General features: G+C 42.7%; 1 protein-coding gene and 1 pseudogene across 4 annotated transcripts; both read left to right on the top strand.

Annotated features, from left to right (window-relative positions):
• Positions 1-2,049: 2,049 nt before the first annotated feature.
• LOC111746640 lies at positions 2,050-4,349 on the top strand (annotated as a pseudogene).
• Positions 4,350-8,298: 3,949 nt separating this feature from the next.
• On the top strand, positions 8,299-16,068 carry LOC105299877 (zinc finger protein OZF-like). 4 transcript variants are annotated; one of them, XM_023537672.1, is made up of 5 exons: positions 8,299-8,432; positions 8,659-8,904; positions 9,706-9,744; positions 11,680-11,806; positions 13,202-16,068. In XM_023537672.1, the coding sequence occupies exons 3-5, from the start codon at positions 9,712-9,714 to the stop codon at positions 14,914-14,916; spliced, it is 1,875 nt and encodes a 624-aa protein (XP_023393440.1). In that variant the 5' UTR covers positions 8,299-8,432; positions 8,659-8,904; positions 9,706-9,711; the 3' UTR covers positions 14,917-16,068. The 4 variants fall into 4 exon arrangements, with proteins under 4 accessions (XP_023393440.1, XP_023393441.1, XP_023393443.1 ...); XM_023537673.1 differs by lacking the exon at positions 8,659-8,904; XM_023537675.1 differs by lacking the exons at positions 8,299-8,432; positions 8,659-8,904; positions 9,706-9,744 and adding an exon at positions 12,436-12,557 and having other exon boundaries at positions 11,719-11,806.
• Positions 16,069-18,766: the final 2,698 nt, after the last annotated feature.

The raw sequence follows: 18,766 nt of genomic DNA, 5'->3' as shown, positions 1-18,766 counted from the left end.
TGTAAGTCCCTGGTGGCCCCTGTGGAGCCGACCCTGTGCTGATGCTCAGAGCAAGCAAGTCTGTCACTGTGAAAGTCTACTTGCTGACATGGCCCGTTTAGGAAGTGTCTACAGCGGCCAGCTTCTGCTGCTGCTGCAGCCTCTGTGCCACTGTCGCTGGGGACTGGGTAGCCTCCCTTCTTTGCCCACTCCTACCTCCAACCGTTGCAGGGTGATTTCTTATTTCTCTCCCTAGTTGTAGAGCTTCTGTTCTTCTGGACCCTCAGGTGACTTTGCTTGTTGTTTGCTCCGAGTTTCCATCTCAATTTTGATGTCACAAGAGGGGATGAGCAAAGCATTTATCATCTACACCATTTTGCCTGGTCTCTCATTAATCTTTTGTATTGTTTTTCTAGACTCTATTTTGTTTATTTCCACTCTAATCTTTATTGTTTCCTTCCTTCTCACTATGGGCTTTGTTTGCTGTTCTTTTTCTAGTTCTTTTAAGTGTAAGGTTAGATTGTTTATTTGAGCTTTTTCTTATTTCTTGAGGTAGGCTTGTATTGCTATGAACTTCCCTCTTAGGACTGCTTTTGCTTTGTCTCATAAATTTTGAATCATTGTGTTTTCCTTTTCATTTGTCTCTAGGTATCTTTTGATTTCTTCCTTGATATCATTGTTAACCCATTCATTGTTTAGTAGCATGTTATTTAGCCTCCATGTGTATGTGTATTTTCCAGTTTTTTTCTCATAGTTGATTTCTAGTTTCATACTATTTGGATTGGAGAAGACAGTTGATATGATTTCAATCTTCTCAAATTTTTTGATACTTGTCTTGTGTTCTAACGTGGTTATCCTGGAAAATGTTTCATGTGCACTTGAGAAGAATGTATATTTTGCTGCTTTGAGGTGAAATGCTCTGAAAATATCTATTAAATCCATCTGCCCTAGTGTGTCTTTTAGGCCCATTGTTTCCTTGTTTCAATACTGTGTTCCAGACTTGGCCATTGGGAGCTTTCTCAGGTTTTTTTCTGCCTGAGTTTTCATGAACTGTCTCATCTCGTTTGTGCCAGCAAACTGTTTTCCTGGAGTAGAAGGCTGAGTTTAACTCTTGAGAGAGTTTAAGCAGATCGAGTTCTACCTCTGGTCAACCCGGCACTCTGGTCTATAGAACTCCAGCTCATAGGGCCTGTCAGGCTGGGGACACCTCAGAGTCTCTGACACAGGAGACAAACTGCACAACCTCACAACTGTTCACTCATGTTTCTGGATGGGCTGTGCAATTCAAGCCCCTCTTGGGGCCAGATTCACTGATGGTGGATGGTGAGACAGCCAGGAGAACAAAACAAGTCTGGAGCCACTGGGAGTCACGAAGATGCCAAGGAATTTCCTCCCTTAAGGGTGAAAGGGAAGCTGGTGCCATGATCTGAAATTGTAGCACCACTAGCCCCTGAGAAAACCCACATGGTCACAAGTTGCGACTTTTCTGATAGGGTGTGATTCGGAGCCCAGGGATGGTGTCCATCTGTTTTTGGGGCTTGATCCAGAGAGTGTAGCAGTTAAGATGTTTAAAGGGCTCCAGTCAGGCCCAGCTCCCTATATTTGTCTCCGGGAATTAAACCTGGGCAAAAGTAAGTTTTCTGGTTGACTTTTTGTTTACCTATAGTGGCATAGACTTGTCCTTGACCCCTCTTATGATTTTTGTCTCCACGTTTTGGGAAAAACTATGTTTGGAGCTAGGCTAGACCAGGGAGAAGGATGAGCAAAGGATGACCAGGAAACAGAGGTGACAGTTGGGGCTGAGACAACAGAGCATTTGACTCGATGAAGTCAATTAGAAATGTCAGCTCCAATTAGTTTTTGTCAAAGGTGAAACCACATCTTCTCCAGGAGCTTTGCTCTCAGAGTAGGAGGAGCTTCTCACACACAACACCCTGATGACTGAGAGGGTCATATGTGCCATGTCCGTACCTACAGGACTAAGAAGGGCTATGGGCTGGGCTCAAGGAGTTAGTAGTTTATAAGCAGCAGAAACCCTGTTCTGAGCAGAGCATTTCAGCTGTTGACACTATGAAGGAGACACTGCTTATGCTGACTTTGCTGGTGACTAGTGGACTGGGCATCGAGATGGGTAAGGATGGGAAGGAGGGAAGAGATGGCCTTCTGGATCCTTGCCCCACTCTACCTCACTCTCTCAGTGGCGATCTTTGAGCAGCTTCTAGCAATAAATTTAGGGGGTAGCTGGGAGATCATTGCCCAGGAGTCATGCAGAAACCCCCTGGGGTTTTCAGTCTTTGAATGGAGGGAGAGGTTTGGAGGTAGAGGGGTCCTTCGCTGTGCACACATAGGGGATAGTTGTTTAGGGTAGTGGTGCTTATCTGTTGGGCAGAGGATCTCTAGTTCTAGCCCTTCCTACTGTTCCCTTTAGCTGGGAGTACTTCTTTTTACACATTTTTTTTTTTACTTTATGAATTGATTTATTTATTTTAATTAGTTTCACGTATACAGTACATTGGTTAGACATTTATATAGTTTATAAGACCATCCCCCTAATTGCTCCTTCTCTCCTCTGGCTCTCCACCTAGCCATTATATTATTGCTAACAGTATTCCCTATGCCGTGCTCCCCATCCTGTGACCATCTATCAACTACTAATTTGTACTTCTTTAACACTTCACTAGCTGGGAGTACTTCTTAGAGAACATTTTCTCTGCCTGTGATGTAAGGAGTCTTGGGAGAGGGAAGGTGTCTGTGAAAGGTGAGTCAGGAGATACTGGATGTGTGAGTTACTTTCAAGTGGTGAGGAAACAGGAAACTCTTACCTTGGTGATTCCTTTAATGAAGTGTTTTCTGTCTGTGTCTTCAGTGGAAGCTGCCTTATTTTTTATGGAATCTGGTGTGGTGGCTACTGGAGACAAGTTACTGTTGAGCACCAACCTCGATCTGGTCAATGTTACCCAACCAGGAAAAGTAGCCTTGGGATAAATTCAGGATTGCTACAGTGAGGGAGGATTCATATTCAAGATCTTGGATCTGATAGTCATAGTAATTTACTCTCCTTCCCCTGACCCCTGTCCTGAAGACACACATACAGCATATTGTACTATGCCACATACAAATAGATCATGCAATCACTGGATACATGACAGACAAGATACACTATAGATAGTCAAGCACATAAAATTTTGCTCCATTCTAGAGCACATGTAATGTTCAACCACATGCTACATGTACATCCAGCCTGCTCTGCTACCACACATGTCCTTATCATGCCAGTTAACTTACACACAGTTGGAAAGTAGGGGACTAGTATCAGTATAATATAGAAAGTGTATTGGCTCATGTGATTTCAGCCTAGGTTAGGAGAGCTAGCATTGCAGGAGTAGAATTTTAACCTTTGGCAAGAAAGAAAGAGTTCAGCTTCTACACACGTAGGATCCCTGAGTGCTCTGTTTTAGAAAAATTAAAAATGAGCACTTAGACTCTTTTAAACTGCTTTTACACTCTTTTCCCAGGAAGGGACTCCCTGGCTTTGCAAGTCTTCTGGATTTTGGTCAGTTTCCCTTCCTCTTGCGCCAGCCTCGATGGCTATTATTCTGGCTCAGAGTTCTATTCCATCTGTACTCAGTGCCCATGAGCCAGAAATTCCACTTTGTTGTTTTGGTGCCTGAGGCCCCTGGGGTAGCTTCTAGATACATGCAGCTTCTCACCAGGGCTGGTCAACGTACCTCCTGATGAGCAATCTTTTTTGTTTTCCTTTTTACACAGTTATAGATTTTGAATAGTCTGTCTCTTACCCTATTTTCCCCCAAAGTGCTGATTCTGCAAAATGAGAAATTTTTCAAGAAGCAGAATTTCTTGCATTAATATAGGCAAAAGGGGAATGGGATTGTTTCAACACACGCATAAACATTCCATACATCCAATACACCTAACAGACAAGTATCAAGTACAGGAGACACTGCATAAACATAAACTCAGCTGCCTTGCCCCTCTCTCAAGCCCAGCCTCAACCATGCCCTCCAGAATCTTGTTATCTCTGCTGGTTGTTTAAACACCCTAATAACACTAGTGCGTGGGCAATTAGGGAGCAATCCTCATCCTGGCAAGACTGATCACATCCCATTTCTAGTGATGGGCCTGTGGGCCAACAGTTCTTGCTGGGGCTAGAGCTAAATCACTGAGGATGAGGAGTGAGGGTGATCCTGGTGTGGTAAGAGAGCCCTGCCATGGGCTCAGCTCCTCTGCCCTGATCATCCTACTCTCTCTCAGGGTGCCATCACCACCAGCAGGGAATACATTCACTAGACATGGACAGGATGAAGCAGGATGCTCAGAAATTTTCCAGACTGAACCCTTTGGGGAGATGAACCTTTGTCACTGATGCCTAGTCTGAACTCCACCTTCTTGCCCTATTCTCCTTACCTGAAGCTGGCATCTAGACACCTGTCCTCACCTGACGCAGTCTTTATCAGGCTAACTTTAATAAAATAACTATAGCTTAGCTCTATGCACTGTGTCCATGTGCTGTGCGGGAAGAACATGAGGCCTGTCAGGAGATCTTGGGAAATGGTGAGGAGAAGTAACATGTGTGCTCACTGAGAGCATGGGGCCTGGAGTCAGGTAGAAATAAAAATTTATGTTCGCATAAAAACCTGCATACTAATGTTGATGGCAGCTTTATTCAGATTTCAGTTTATCACAACTGGAAACAACCTTAAGTGTCTTCAATTTGTGAATGGATAAACAAAGTGTGTGGAACTCTTACAATTGAATACTACCCAGCATAAAAAAAGGAACAATCTGTTGGCACATGCAACAACATGGAAGTAACACAAACATATTATTAGTAAAAGAAGCCAAACTCAAAAGACTACAATTATATGGTTTATTTATATACCATTTGTGTTACATTTGGAAAAATAAATGAGAAAAAAAATTTAAAGTAATTACAGGCATTAAGCCCTTTGAAATACTGACCTGAACAGACATTTCTCCCAAGAAGACATACAAATAGCCAACAAACATATGAAAAGATGCTCAACTTAACTAGCTATTAGGGAAATGCAATTCAAAACCACAATGAGATACCACCTCACACATGTTAGAATGGCTATCACAACAAAACAAGTAATAACAAGTGTGGAGAGGTTGTTAGGGGAAAGGAACCTGCATACACTGATGGTGGGAATGTAAATTGCTATAGCCACTATGGAAAACAGTATGGAGTTTTCTCAAAAAAACTATAATTTTCAGAGAAACTTACAAGTGTGTCCCTTTCCTGTAACAAGTTAATTTCTCTCACGATCCACATCCAATCCAATAAGAAATCCAGTGGGACATTTTTTCAAAATATATTAAGAATGTGAACATTTTCATCACCACCACAGCTGCCACCTGGTAAGAATTACTTTCCTGCTCACATGAATCACTGTATTATCCTTCTAAATGCACTCCTCATTTCTAATGTTAATGTTTATACTCAATACAGGGGCCAGTGTGATCATGAATGGCATAGTCAGGTCCTGGCCCTCTACTGCTTAAATCACTTTCATGGCTCTCAATTCACTCAATGTAAAATGAAATCCTTAAAAAGTCTGCACTGTCTCACATGCCTTGGCCCTGTTTCCTCTTTTCCCACTCTCCTCCTCATTTGCCTGCTTCCACTGGCACCTGTTTCTGGAATAGGTTAATTCTGCCTGTTTTAAGATCTTCTCCTTTCAAGAGGCTTATTGCTCATTTATTCTTTGGAAGAGAAGAAAAGCCACAGCCCTGTTCTTGTTTTGAGGACCCCAGTATTATCAGCACTCCTTCAAGCTGATAATATTATTTGTGGAGACATTTAGAAATGTGATAATGTCCTGGTATATATATTTCTCACATAACCTATGTTCTCATGTCTAGTTCAAGAAGAAAAAATCACTGTAGTTCTTCTTGAAAATTAGTCTCCCTACTTCTAACAATTCTCCACACAAAGAGTCACAGTAATTTGTTAACAATATAGACAGGTGCTGTTCTTCTGTTTAAATTCCTGTTAGGGTTTCCCAATTTACTTGTTGATAAATAAAAATGTCTTTAAAGTGGCCTGCAATGCTATACATATCTGGCTCCTGTTACATCCCGTTACTTATCTCTTTCTATAATCCTCTTCACTCACCTGGTTGAATATACACCAGCCTCCTTGCTTTTTCTGGAATGGAACAGAAATAATTCAAACTTCAAGTCTTTGACATGCCTGTTTCCTCTGCCTGGAACTTATTCCACAAGATAACCACAGGGTCCACAGGGTTTAGGCCTTTACCTCCTTTAATATTTCCTTAAATGCCCTCTTACTTTCCTTAGTAATATATTCCTCATATCCAAGAAACAAAAACAAAACATTTTCCATTTCTTAACACTTTTAATGTTTTCTTTTTCTTACACTTACATGTATCACATATAAAATATAATTTACTGTTTTGTCGTTCATGCTTACTCTCCATCTTTCTTGACTAGAATGTAAGCTCTGTGAGGGCAGAGGTCTTCATATCTTTAGATTCTGATGTGTTCCTTGTACCTATAACAGTGCCTGGAATATAGTAAGGATTTAATGATAATTCTTTAAGCAGGGAATAAATATGACACTGTTAAACAAAAAATTATTCATGGCATTTGTTAAAAGTGATAAGGCAAAATTTATTCAGGACCATGGCAATAGGCATAGGGACCACCGCAATGGGGTTTTGTAGTGAGGGAGAGAGATTGGGCTCAACTCCAAAGACAGTATGGGCTGGTGGGAACTTATAGCCAAGGAATAGGATAGTGTTGGGGGTCAGTGGATGGAAAATTACTGAGAGGAACATCAAGGGTTTCAGGGGATTCTGGCTATAATGACCTAACAGGACTCTTGCTAAAGATGGGCTAAGGTGATCAACATCACCTGGAGATTGTAGAGGAGGAGGAACCTGATCAGATATCATGAATGCTCGGATAGCAAAGGCAAAGGTTCTTGCTAAACTGACTTAGCAGGGTTCTTGTTAAAACTGGATTGTAAGGAAGTGCACAGATAGGCCCAGGGTTTGGGAGCCTGACGAAAGTTTGGTCAAGCAGAGAATCTTTGCCAACATCACCTATTCCCTGTTCCTTTTGAGTGTTCTGGCAACTCTACCTGGATGCCCTTTTTAGTCCCCTTCGAGCTGGTATTGCTTGATGTTCTCAAAAATGATTTTTTAAAGATCTCATTTTACAAAATCAAAAGCCTTACAGTAGCCAAGTTTCCAGTGCAATTAGCTTCATTCTCTCATTTTTCAGATTTCAGTGACCCTTGATCAAAATACTGAGATTTTTAACCTTTTTCACATCTCATGATATGTTTCCTCAGAATTATATTGGTCACACTTGAAGAAATATATAATAATTATTAATAGCTTTCATTTATTAGAGATTTCACAACTGTTTTTCTAAGATATTCTCAACTCCCAATGCAGATTTTTTTTTTTGGCTACAATTGCAGGTGAAATAATAATCACTTTCCAGTAAAGAAAGATTACCTAACCCTTTATCTCAGGGGTAAGATGCCCCCTTTCCACATGTCCTCCAACAGACATCACTGCATATGCTGTCCCCATAGGAAATTTTACTTGGTATAAGTAGCTCTCTTTTTCAGATAGATATATCCTGAGATATATTCAATTGCCAAATTCCTAAGAAGCAATTGAATATATCTCAGGATACAGAGAAAAACATATTATCTGGATAAAATGCTCCTGGGTTGGACACCATCATTAATTACATAAGCAGGGATGTTTACTGTGGGAACCAGCAGCAGAGCTCCACACTTGTCTACCTGCTCAGATCACCCAATATCCCTTCCCTATCTTCCCCATTATGACCTTGTCTGATTTTTTCTCTTGCCACTGACCAAATATACTGAAGCCCACAAAACTGACTTCAGTCCACATGTATTTGAAGAGCAATGAGAAAATATTTATTAGCTTCCAAGTAATCAGTGGATGCACTGCGTATTAGGCTGACAAGGCTTCATGTGTATTTTGATTTTGCAGCTTTGGTAAGCATCTGAATGATGTCTCGAAATATAACTGTGTTCAGTTGCAGACTACTCTCCACGGAAATCTCTATGCATCCCTTTTAAAAGCAGTGAGACCCCATCTCTTCATGGTCTCTGGAATTTTGGGGCACCGCTTCCCAGTGGCTCTCACGGTACATCTCTGGCCTGTGCCTGGAGGTCTGAGGCGTGCGCCCCTTGCCCAGGTCCGTGGCCCTGTGGGAACTACATTACCCAGATGCCTCTGCGCTGTGCGTCTGCGGCGCTGGGCCAGGTCGAGGAGAAGGACATTTTAGTACCTTGCAGAATACGTCAAGGGGAGACATCTGGCATCTTCCTGGCTGCGGTGATTTTGTTTGCCCTTGAGTGGGCCAACCTGATCAGATTTTAACTCTTGATTTCTCCCAAGGTAAAGTAAGCGGGAAGGGTCAAGGAGACGTTGACCAGAGCGCATATAGGAGAGTTCGTGACTAGGAGAGGTCGTCTCCTGGGGTGACTCCGGGCGGGGCATGGGTTGGGGTGGGGTTTCGTCTGAGCCCGCGGCACCCGTGTCTCATAGCTTCTCCCCCGCCTCCGAATCCTAAAGCCCGGAACGAAGGGTGCCTGTCCGTGTCAGCCTTGTCCCCTTCGTTCAGGACAGTGGAGCGTTCCCGGGTGGAGTCCCTATTTCTGACACCCAACGGGATGAGGAGTAGAAGAGTGTTGCATGCAGAGGGACCAGCATATGCAGAGGCCTGGAGATGCGACTGAGGAGCATTCAGAAAACCTGCGGCGAGTCTGCTGTCTGTGGGGAACATTGCGAGCGGATTAGCCATATGTGGAATGGCAGCCCCCGTACAGCTGGGCCTGCATTCTGAGGGCCCTGGTAGCCATGGAGGGTTGTGAGTAGAGGGGACTAGATATGAGTTAGAATTTTAAACGGATGCTCAGAGGAGATCAGACTTGAGGGCAGGGGGTTGATTAAAGTGGAGATGGGGTGACCTTGTGGAGGCTAATGCAACAGACTCTGTGAGAGTTACCATGGGAACTGGACGGGAGAGGTGAGAAGTGATCCAATTAGATTTTTTAAGGATAGAAAATTAGCAATCGCTCAGCCTGCACAGCGTCCCCCCTTCCCCATTTTTATCATAGTTTATGAAACAACCACTCATTTCAGCATTGGCAATCAAACACTGTAATGTATGAATTGAAAACGTTAACTTTATGCAAGCACTTGATATTTAGTTTACACCTTAATATACCATAGAGCAGTATATTAAGACACTACAAAGTCTTAAATACTACATTTAAAAAAAAACACTTAAAAAGTAAATATAGCACACATCTAAAATTTCAAAAACTCATCAAATAATTTGCACTGAAAACATTGATAAAAGCCTTAATTCCATGGAGAGTCGTAGTTCATATTTAACACTTGACATACACTAGTGCATTTGATACCAACAGTAGCCTTATGAGGCTGGCACTGTTCTTATGCCTATTTTACTGATGAAGACACTGAGGTCTTCATCAGTAAAATAGAAGACACTCGTCCAAGGTCACACAGCTAGTAAGAGAGCAGCAGCGACTGAAGCCCAGAAATTCAAGACAGCTGGAGTTCACCTTGTTTCAGGGCAGGTACAGGAGGTTGGATCAGACCCCACCATGGATACTCTTCACTCACAGTCTCACTTTTCCCACAGGTTTCCATGGCTTTAAAAGCACTAAAGAGCCCTGCACAGGTGAGTAAAGACGGTCTTAGGCTCTTACCCTCTCCATCTCCCACTCGTGGTCTCTGGGACGTATTCTGGGACTCTTTGCCTATCACTCTACTGCTATTGATTCTGAGGCCTCTCCCTAGACTCAGGATCCTGAATCCAGGCCAGAGGTTATATACAGGGCTCCTGATTTCTGGCCACCAGTAGGCTATCCTATGGAAGATATTATAGACATAGGGATCGCTATGTGCAAATGCCTGGAGGTGAGCAACAACCACAATACTCCATTATGTCTTGTGGAGAGCTGGGATGCAGGAATCAAGCCTGAAATGGCAGGATGAAGGATTGTGTCTCTATTCTGAAGGTACTGGGAGCCATGGAAGTTTTGGCGTAGAAGATTGGAGTGATCTAAATCAGATATTAATGGACTTTCTCTGGGTGCAGAGTGAAGAACAGACAATAGAGCTGAAAGAGGTTACTGCAGTAGTCTAGATGAGTGTCAGTGACAGCTCCAGGTGACAGCACCAGGGTAGCGGCTGCTATATGGGAGAATACGTGTAGCTTTTTTTTTTTTTTTAAGTAGTTCCAACAAAACTTTCTGATGTGGAGAGTGAGGGAGAAGGGGAGGAATCAGGGATAAGCCAAAGTTTTGGCATTTGCAGCTAGAAGTAAGGAGATACCATGAACTGAAATAGGAAAGTCAGTTGTAGGAGTAATTTTCAGAGGGAGTATCAGGAGTTAGGTTCTGGCCATCGGGTCTGAGATGTTGCAGAGATCCTCAAGTGGAGCCACTGAGTAGACAGCACACCACTGTGGAGTTCAGGGGTAGAATTCAGGTTGGAGACACCATAAGTTGGTGGCCTGTGTGTGAATCATGGTAGAGCTGTGAGTCACATTTAGTAGGGGGCATCTTCAGGTCATGGTGATAGTGTTAGGGGGCAAAGAAGGGGAGGGCCAGATTGGAGGACTGGACCTCTCTTGATCACCTGAATGGGGCTGGTGAGCATCATAAATACAGGTGAGGGAGAGTAGCAGCCGTGGGGGAGAAGTGAGTCTGGTAGTGGACCAGGGCCTCCAAGGGGGAATCGACATGGGATGGATGAGGAAGCAGGAAGCATAGCAATAATGGAAGTGATATGACAGTGAGGCCAAGGTCAGTGCTTATTCATCCCTCTAAAGTCTTGTGGTGATCTTTGGTGAGGCCTGAGGGGTTCCACTCAGGCTGGCAAATAAGCTCAGGGACAAATGAGTCAGCTGGGAGAGTTCTAGGTCTGGACCGGGGAACCAGTGGTGCTGAGTGTTGAATGTTGGGTGGAAAAAGGGAGACTGAGACCAGTGACGGGACATGGGTAGAAGAGAGCTTAAAGCATTTGATACCTGCATGTGGTTCCAGGTGGCTGAGGCTGAAGCAAGGAACCAGGTATGGTAGAGAGGCCTTTAAGACTGGGCTAGGGGCTTCCCCTGCCAGTGTGGGCCATCGGAGTGCAGGATGGAAGTCTCTGGATGTCTTGTGCAGAGTGGCGTGTGGGGAGGACAGGGAGATGTCTTTGGTGTGGGCTGGGGTGGAGGAGGTGGTGGGGGCTCAGAGATGTGAGGGAGGCATGGTTTACAGAGTGATGTGCTCAGTGGGGAGAATGAAAACTGAAGGTCCCAGGGACTTGCTCCCAGCTTCTTAAAGGGGAAAACTGAGCCCATGTTTGGTTGTGTCTGGGAGGTGTGGTCTGGGAACCCCTGCTGGCATGGATAGCATTTACTTATTTGTCTACACACCTATAGTTGATGTAGGGTGACATTATAATAGGAAAGAGGAGAGAGCTGGTACCATTGGTATCTGGGCCTCGTGTATCCTGAGTTTTGGAGCTGGAGAGGAGGGTGGGCAGGGAGTAGATATTTGGGGAATAAACTGAGGGTACTGGTGAGAGAGGCTGCTTAGGGACAGTGCTTTCTCCATTATGGCAGGGTGTTGTGACCTTTGAAGATGTGGCTGTGGACTTGTCTCAGGAGGAGTGGGAGCTTTTCGATGAGACTCAGAGACTCCTGTACCGTGATGTGATGCTGGAGAACTTTGCACTTGTGTCTTCACTGGGTAAGTCCCTCTCACTCACCCCGATATCCTTGACTAGGCTCTTTCCTTCCTCATTTCTCCAGGGCTCACTCTTTTCTTTCTACAACTAGAGTATGAACATTGCTTCCTTTGTAGGTTTTCTTCCATAGGTGCCATAGGTGCCATTTCTCCAGGGCTCACTCTTTCCTTTCTACAACTAGAGTATGAACATTGCTTCCTTTGTAGGTTTTCTTCCATAGGTGCCATAGGTGCCAGGCTGGGCTGAGTGCACTTCCCTCTCCTCTCCCCAAGCAGCCCTCAGCATCCCTAAAACCTTGCAGGGAAGGATATGGGGGATAGGAAATCTTGCAGTGAAACCAATTGATCTCACCAGACTTGGTCTCACCTTGACAAAGCGACTGTCCAGAATAATTGCACCTCTCTGCCCCAAATTATTCCCCCTTACCTCCAGGTGACATTTTCTTGTGTCTGACTATGCCAGGAATTGCAAGCACCAACATGGTCACTTCTTATGGGGACCACTGAGCTATTCCTATAAGATACTTCTCCAAGGTTCTTTTTGTAATATTAGTTTTCTTTCCTGTGGTGTGTCTTGGGCTGGATTGCTCCATGCTAGTGCTGTCCACTCACCTGCCTTATCTTTCCCTTAGGACTTGCATGTTCCAGGTTCCATGTCATTGCCTCACTGGAGCTGGGGGAGAGACGTAGGTGCCTGACAGGGCAGATGTGACTCCAGCCACAGCAAAAGGGGCCCGGTCTTGGGAAGTGGAAGGTGGGAGTTAGCTCACCATTAGGGCTGGGTTCAGATCATACCAGGAACCTTTCCAGTGCCTATCATTGTTTTCATACCAAGAACAGGAGTCATAGCTTATCTCTGTCTTTTAATCCCCCTTGACATTTTATCCACTTGTCATTTCCACTCTGACATCTGGCTAGGGCTAATCCACACCTATCTAGCCTTCAAGTCTCCCCTGTTCCTCACCACTGCTCCCTCTGAAGTGCTTCTCCAACACTGAGCTACACATAATGAGTTGTGAGATGTATACATATCCTAAATAGTCCTCGAACACCAGCTACTCAGTTGCAATTGACTTTCCTTTTCATTCAGTGCTTGTGTCACCAGCAGACAAGTCTCTCTTGAAAGCCATTTGCAGAGAAGAGAGCTGGAAACCCAATTTCTCCTTCCCGTGCTGCATCCCATTGCTGTGGCATTTCTCCACAGTAGACTACCCCAGTGTATGATCTTGTTAGGCTCAGTACTGCACAGCAGACCCATTCTCACCTTAGCTTTAGTCCCCTTGTCCTCCCAAAAGTCCTGTGTACTCATTACTGGGTTTGTAAGACAGACATTTGTGATGAGGCTGCCCCCTCCCACCAAAGTCTACGTGTACCTCACTAACATTTCTCTGCTTTCAGGTTTTTGGTTTCAAATGGAAGCTGAGAAGGCAGCTTCTCAAGGCGTGTCACATCTCAGGATTCCCAAGGCAGGTTTGACCACCCAGAAAGCCTACTCTTGTGGGACGTGTGGCCCTGTCTTGAAAGAAATTTTGCACACGCCTGAGCTCCAGGGCCTAAATCCCAGTCAGAAACTGCACCCATGTACGGCATGTGGGAGACAGCTCTGGTTCAGTATAAGCACTTACCAGCAACAGAAGCAGCACAGTGGAGAGAAACGCCTCGGAAGGGATGAGGACTTGCTTGTTAAGGACTGCTGGGTCCACATGTCAGAGAATCCCTTCAAAGGTGGGGATGGTGCGAAGAACCTCCTGCCCAGCTCGGGCCTTCGCCAACACCAGACCACTCATAGCATGGGGAATTCACCCAGAAGAACTGAGTGCAGGGACACCTTTCACATTGGAGAAAGGCATTATAGGTGTGATGAATGTGGGAAAGCCTTTAGCCACAAAAATAGGCTTGCTGAGCACCAGAGAGTTCACACTGGAGAAAGACCTTATGAGTGTGCTGAATGTGGAAAATTCTTTAGTCATAACTCCAGTCTTACTGTACACCAGAGAGCTCATATGGGTATAAGGCCTTATGAGTGCAGCGAATGTGGGAAAGCGTACAGCAAAAGCTCTCACCTTCTTCAGCACAAGAAAGTTCACACTGGAGAAAGGCCTTATAAGTGCAGTGAATGTGGGAAAACATATAGCAGAAGCACCCACCTTGTTAGGCATAAAAAACTTCATATTGGAGAAAGGCCTTATGAATGCAGCAAATGTGGGAAAACCTATAGTAGCAAACACACACTTTTTCAACACCAGAGAGTCCACATTGGAGAAAGGCCTTATGCGTGCCGCAGATGTGGGAAATTATTTAGCTGTAATGCTAACCTTATTGTACATGAGAGGGTTCACACTGAAGCAAGACCTTATGAATGCAGTGAATGTGGGAAATTCTTTAACTATTACTCCAACCTTATCATACACCGCAGAATTCATATCACAGCAAGGCCTTATGAATGCAGCAAATGTGGGAAAGCCTTCATCTACAAACACAGACTTATTAAACATCAGAGAATTCACACTGGAGAAAGGCTTCATGAGTGTAATGAGTGTGGTAAACCTTTCAGACAGAAATACAGACTCGTTCAGCACCAGAAAACCCATACAAAGGAAAGGACTTATGAATGCAGCGAATGTGGGAAATTCTTTAGGCAAAGTTCTGGCCTTATTGAACACCAGAGAATTCACACTGGGGCAAGACCTTACAAGTGTAGTGATTGTGGAAAATCCTTTAACCGCAAAATCACACTTGTTCGGCATCAGAGAATTCACACTGGAGAAAGGCCTTATAAGTGCACTGAATGTGGGAAATTCTTTAGCCAAAGCTCTGGACTTATTGCACATGAGAGAGTTCATACTGGTGAAAAGCCGTATGAGTGCCTAGAATGTGGGAATTTTTTTAGCCAAAGATCCAGCCTTGTTTTACACCAGAGAGTTCACACTGGTGAAAGGCCTTATAAGTGCAATGAATGTGGGAAAGCCTTCAGCCTTAAATCCACACTTGTTCAGCACCAGAGAATACACACTGGAGAAAGGCCTTATGAGTGCAGCAAATGTGGGAAATTCTTTAGCCGCAAGTCCAGCCTCAATAAACATCAGAGAAATCACACTGTTGAAAAGCATTAAAGTACAGCGAATATGGGACAGCCTTAAGCTAATGGCCTTTCCTAATTTGGTACTAGAAAGTTTAAACTGGAGAAAGGCCTTTGGAGTACAGGGTATGTGCTATCTGGTTAATGTGAATGATACCAGGGAGCAGTTCTGAGAGTAGCCTTTATGAAGTATCCATAAATCAAAAGTTGTATTGCATACATCTGAACATCCACATTGGAGAGATTCCCTATGAGTGCTGGGTATGTGAGAAGCTTTTAGGACCTGCATTGTACTTTCTGACCTGCCCAAGACCCTTGCCTCAGTTAAATCACTGCTGATACCTGTGGCAGAAGCTATCTCACCTCTACCAGTTGACAAATGTGCATCAGGTTACCCAACATACTCAGGGAAGGCAGATCTTTGTACTCTCCCCTTCTCTGGAAGAAATAAGTGGTCTAAAGTCATTAGAGTCCACCATAATTACATTTACACACTGGGGGTGATTAATAGAAAGTTGGGGTGAGCAAACTAGAGAGGATGTGTCCCATCTATTTCTAGTGGTTCTATATTCTATAAATATTCTTTTCACCACAGCAGTGAAGGTCGAGAATGTACAGATATCCTTAGGATTTCTAGATTTACATCTCTCCTATGAACAAGGGCAGAGCAAATAATCTTAAAATTTTCTGGATTCCTGAGACGACTTAGGCTACTTACCTCAAAGCCACTGTTTGTTACTCAGTTAAGAAAATGAAGACTGAGAGAAAAGAGATATTATATTCCACGGATGTGAATCACAATCTTTATTGCTTGCTAGTCTCCTTTCATTGAAGCAGGGCTGCCCCACTGGAGGTATGAGGATAGTTATGGTCAAGACAATAGATGTTCATCAGATCTCCCGGTTTTTCGGGACTTTTACGTAGAACCATTTTTTAAAAGTTATATTGAGATATAATTGATGTTCAGTAAACTGTGCACAAGTAAAGTATAAAATATGTTTTATTGTATGTATACACCCATGAAACCATTACCATAACCATGATATTGTATATATCCATCACCCCAAAGTTACTTCATTCCCCCTTTACTGTCTCTCCCTCTCCGGTTCCTCATTCCCATGATCATTGATCATAGTGATCTTTCATTATAAACTTTATTTTCCAGAATTTTATATAAATGGAATTTAAAAAATGTTTACTCTTTTTTTTGTTTTTTGCCTCCTCCCTCCCCAAACAGCTTAATTATTTTCAGATTCTAACATTTTGCAGCTATGAGTACTTTATTTTTTTTAGTACAGAGTAGTACTCATTTGTATGGATATGCCACAATTTGTTTTCCTATTCATCTCTTAATGGACATTTGGATTGATTCTAGTTTGGAACCATTACAAATAAAGCTGGTGTGGCCATTTATGTACTAGTCTTCTCTTGGGTTAATACTTAGGAGTAAAGGGCTTGAGTGTCTCATTTGGACCCATGGCATTTTAACTTATGGAACTGATCGAGTGCCAACATGGAGAGGTCAGTACCATTGAAAGAACCATTTATTATATTGCCCAAGGGAAGGGGAGCACACCATGCCACACAGAGCCATGTGGAGAGCACCAGTGTTTGTCAGGAGGCTGAAAAGAATGAGGGGAAGGCATAGGCCACAACTTTTATTGTTTTTTTTTGTTTGTTTGTTTTGTGGGAGAGGAAATGCAAGGCAGAATAAACAGTTTAGGATTGGTTACTTTGAATAATGTCAGCGGGTTTTGGATTAAAGGATTGGTCTCTTGTCATTAGGTACCTGGCCCTGGGATGATTTAGGGCAGGGGAAATGTTGGCTTGGTGCGTGAGAGTTAGCTAAGGAGATGGTTGGGGATATCGACTTGGATTGGTTGGTTTGCATATGAGAGACATGCTCCTGGCTAAACCATTTGCTGTCTCAAGAATAGGATAGCATGGGAGAGGTGGTCTCTTCCTGGCCAGCAAGTTTTTAAGATGTCAAAATGTTAAAAAATACAGAAAATAAAAAAACACGATAAATACACCAAGTCAAAGGGTAAGTGGATGTATGTCTTTTTATGAACTGGCAAACTGTTCCATTTACATCCCCACTAGCAATATATGATAATTTTAATTGCTTTATAATCTCACCAGCACCGAGTGTGGCCAGTCTTTTTAATTTCAGCTATTCTTGTTAGATGTGTAGTGGTGTTCCTCTGTGTCTTTACTTTTATTTCCCTGATGACTAGTGTTCTTTAGAATTTTTACATACACTTTCTGCCAACCCTATATTTGGTTAAACATCTGTTCAAATCTTCCCCATTAAATTTTTTTCTTTTGTCATATTGAGCTTTGAGAGTTCTTTAAAAAAATTTTTATTTAAATTAGTTTCAAGTATACAGTACATGGTTAGACATCTATATAGTTCATAAAACGACCCCCCCAACTGCTCCTTCCCTCCCCTGGCCCTCCACCTAGCCATTATACTAATGCTAACTGCATCCTCTCTGCCATGCTCCCCATCCCCATGACCAACTATCAACTACTAATTTGTACTTCTTTAACCCTTCACCCCATTCTCCCAGCCCTCCCAGCCCCCTCCCCTCTGTCCGTCACCAAATTGTCCACTATATTTGTGAGTCTATTTTTGATTAGTTTGTTCTTTTTGTTCCTTAGATTCCATGTATAAATGAAATCATATGGTATTTATTTGACTTATTTCACTCAGCATAATAACCTCTAAGTCCATCCATGTCGTTGCAAATGGTAGGATTTCATTTTTTTTTAATGGCTGAGTAATATTCCATTGTATATATGAACCATAACTTCTTTATACAATTGTCTGTTGATGGGCATTTAAGTTGCTTCCATATCTTGGCTATTGTAATTGTGCTGCCATGAATATTGGCATGCATAGATCTTTACAAATTATTGTTTTGGTTTTCTTTGGAAAATACCCAGAAGTGCAATTGCTGGGTCAAAAAGCATATCCATTTTTAATTTTTTGAGAAACCTCCATACTGTTTTCCATAGTGGCTGTACCAATTTTCAATCCTACCAACAATGTATGAAGGTTCCCTTTTCTCCACATCCTCACCAACAGTTGTTGTTTTTTGATTTATTGATGATAGCCATTCTGACAATTGTGAGATGATAATCATTGTGGTTTTAATTTGCTTTTCTCTGATGGTTAGTGACTCTGAGCATCTTTTCATATGTCTATTAGCCATCTGTATTTCCTCTTTGAAGAAGAGTCTGTTCAGGTCTTCTGCCCATTTTTTAATTGGATTTTTGTTGTTGTTGTTGTATAAGTTCTTTATATATTTTGGATATTAACCCCTTATCAGATGTGTCATTAGCGAATATCTTCTCCCAAACAGTCGGTTGTCTTTTTGTTTTGTTGATGGTTTCTTTTGCTGTACAAAAACTTTTTAGTTTGATATAGTCCCATTTGTTTATTTTTTCTTTTGTTTTCCTTGCCCGAGGAGATATATTTGAAAAGAACTTTCTCTTAGTAATATCAGAGAGTTTACTGCCTATGATTTCTTCTAGAAGTTTTATGGTTTGGTGTCTTACATTTAAGTCTTTAATCCATTTTGAGTATATTCTTGTATATGATGTAAGAAGGTGGTCCAGCTTCTTTCTTTTGCATGTATCTGTCCAGTTTTCCAACACCATTTCTTGAAGAGACTGTCTTTCCCGCATTGTATGTTCTTGCCTCTTTTGTTATATATTAAGTGAGCATATAGGTGTAGATTTATTTCTGGGCCCTCTATTCTGTTCCACTGATCAATGTATCCATTTTTATGCCAGTATCATGCTGTTTTGATTACTGTAGCCTTGTAGTATAGTTTGATATCAGGTAGTGTGATACCTCCAACTTTGTTCTTCTTTCT

The sequence above is a fragment of the Pteropus vampyrus genome, unplaced genomic scaffold, assembly GCF_000151845.1.
Source record: "Pteropus vampyrus isolate Shadow unplaced genomic scaffold, Pvam_2.0 Scaffold196, whole genome shotgun sequence".
NCBI classification, from domain to species: domain Eukaryota; kingdom Metazoa; phylum Chordata; class Mammalia; order Chiroptera; family Pteropodidae; genus Pteropus; species Pteropus vampyrus.
The sequence above is the reverse complement of the archived record's forward strand: the minus strand, read 5'-3'. Positions and strand labels throughout refer to the sequence as shown.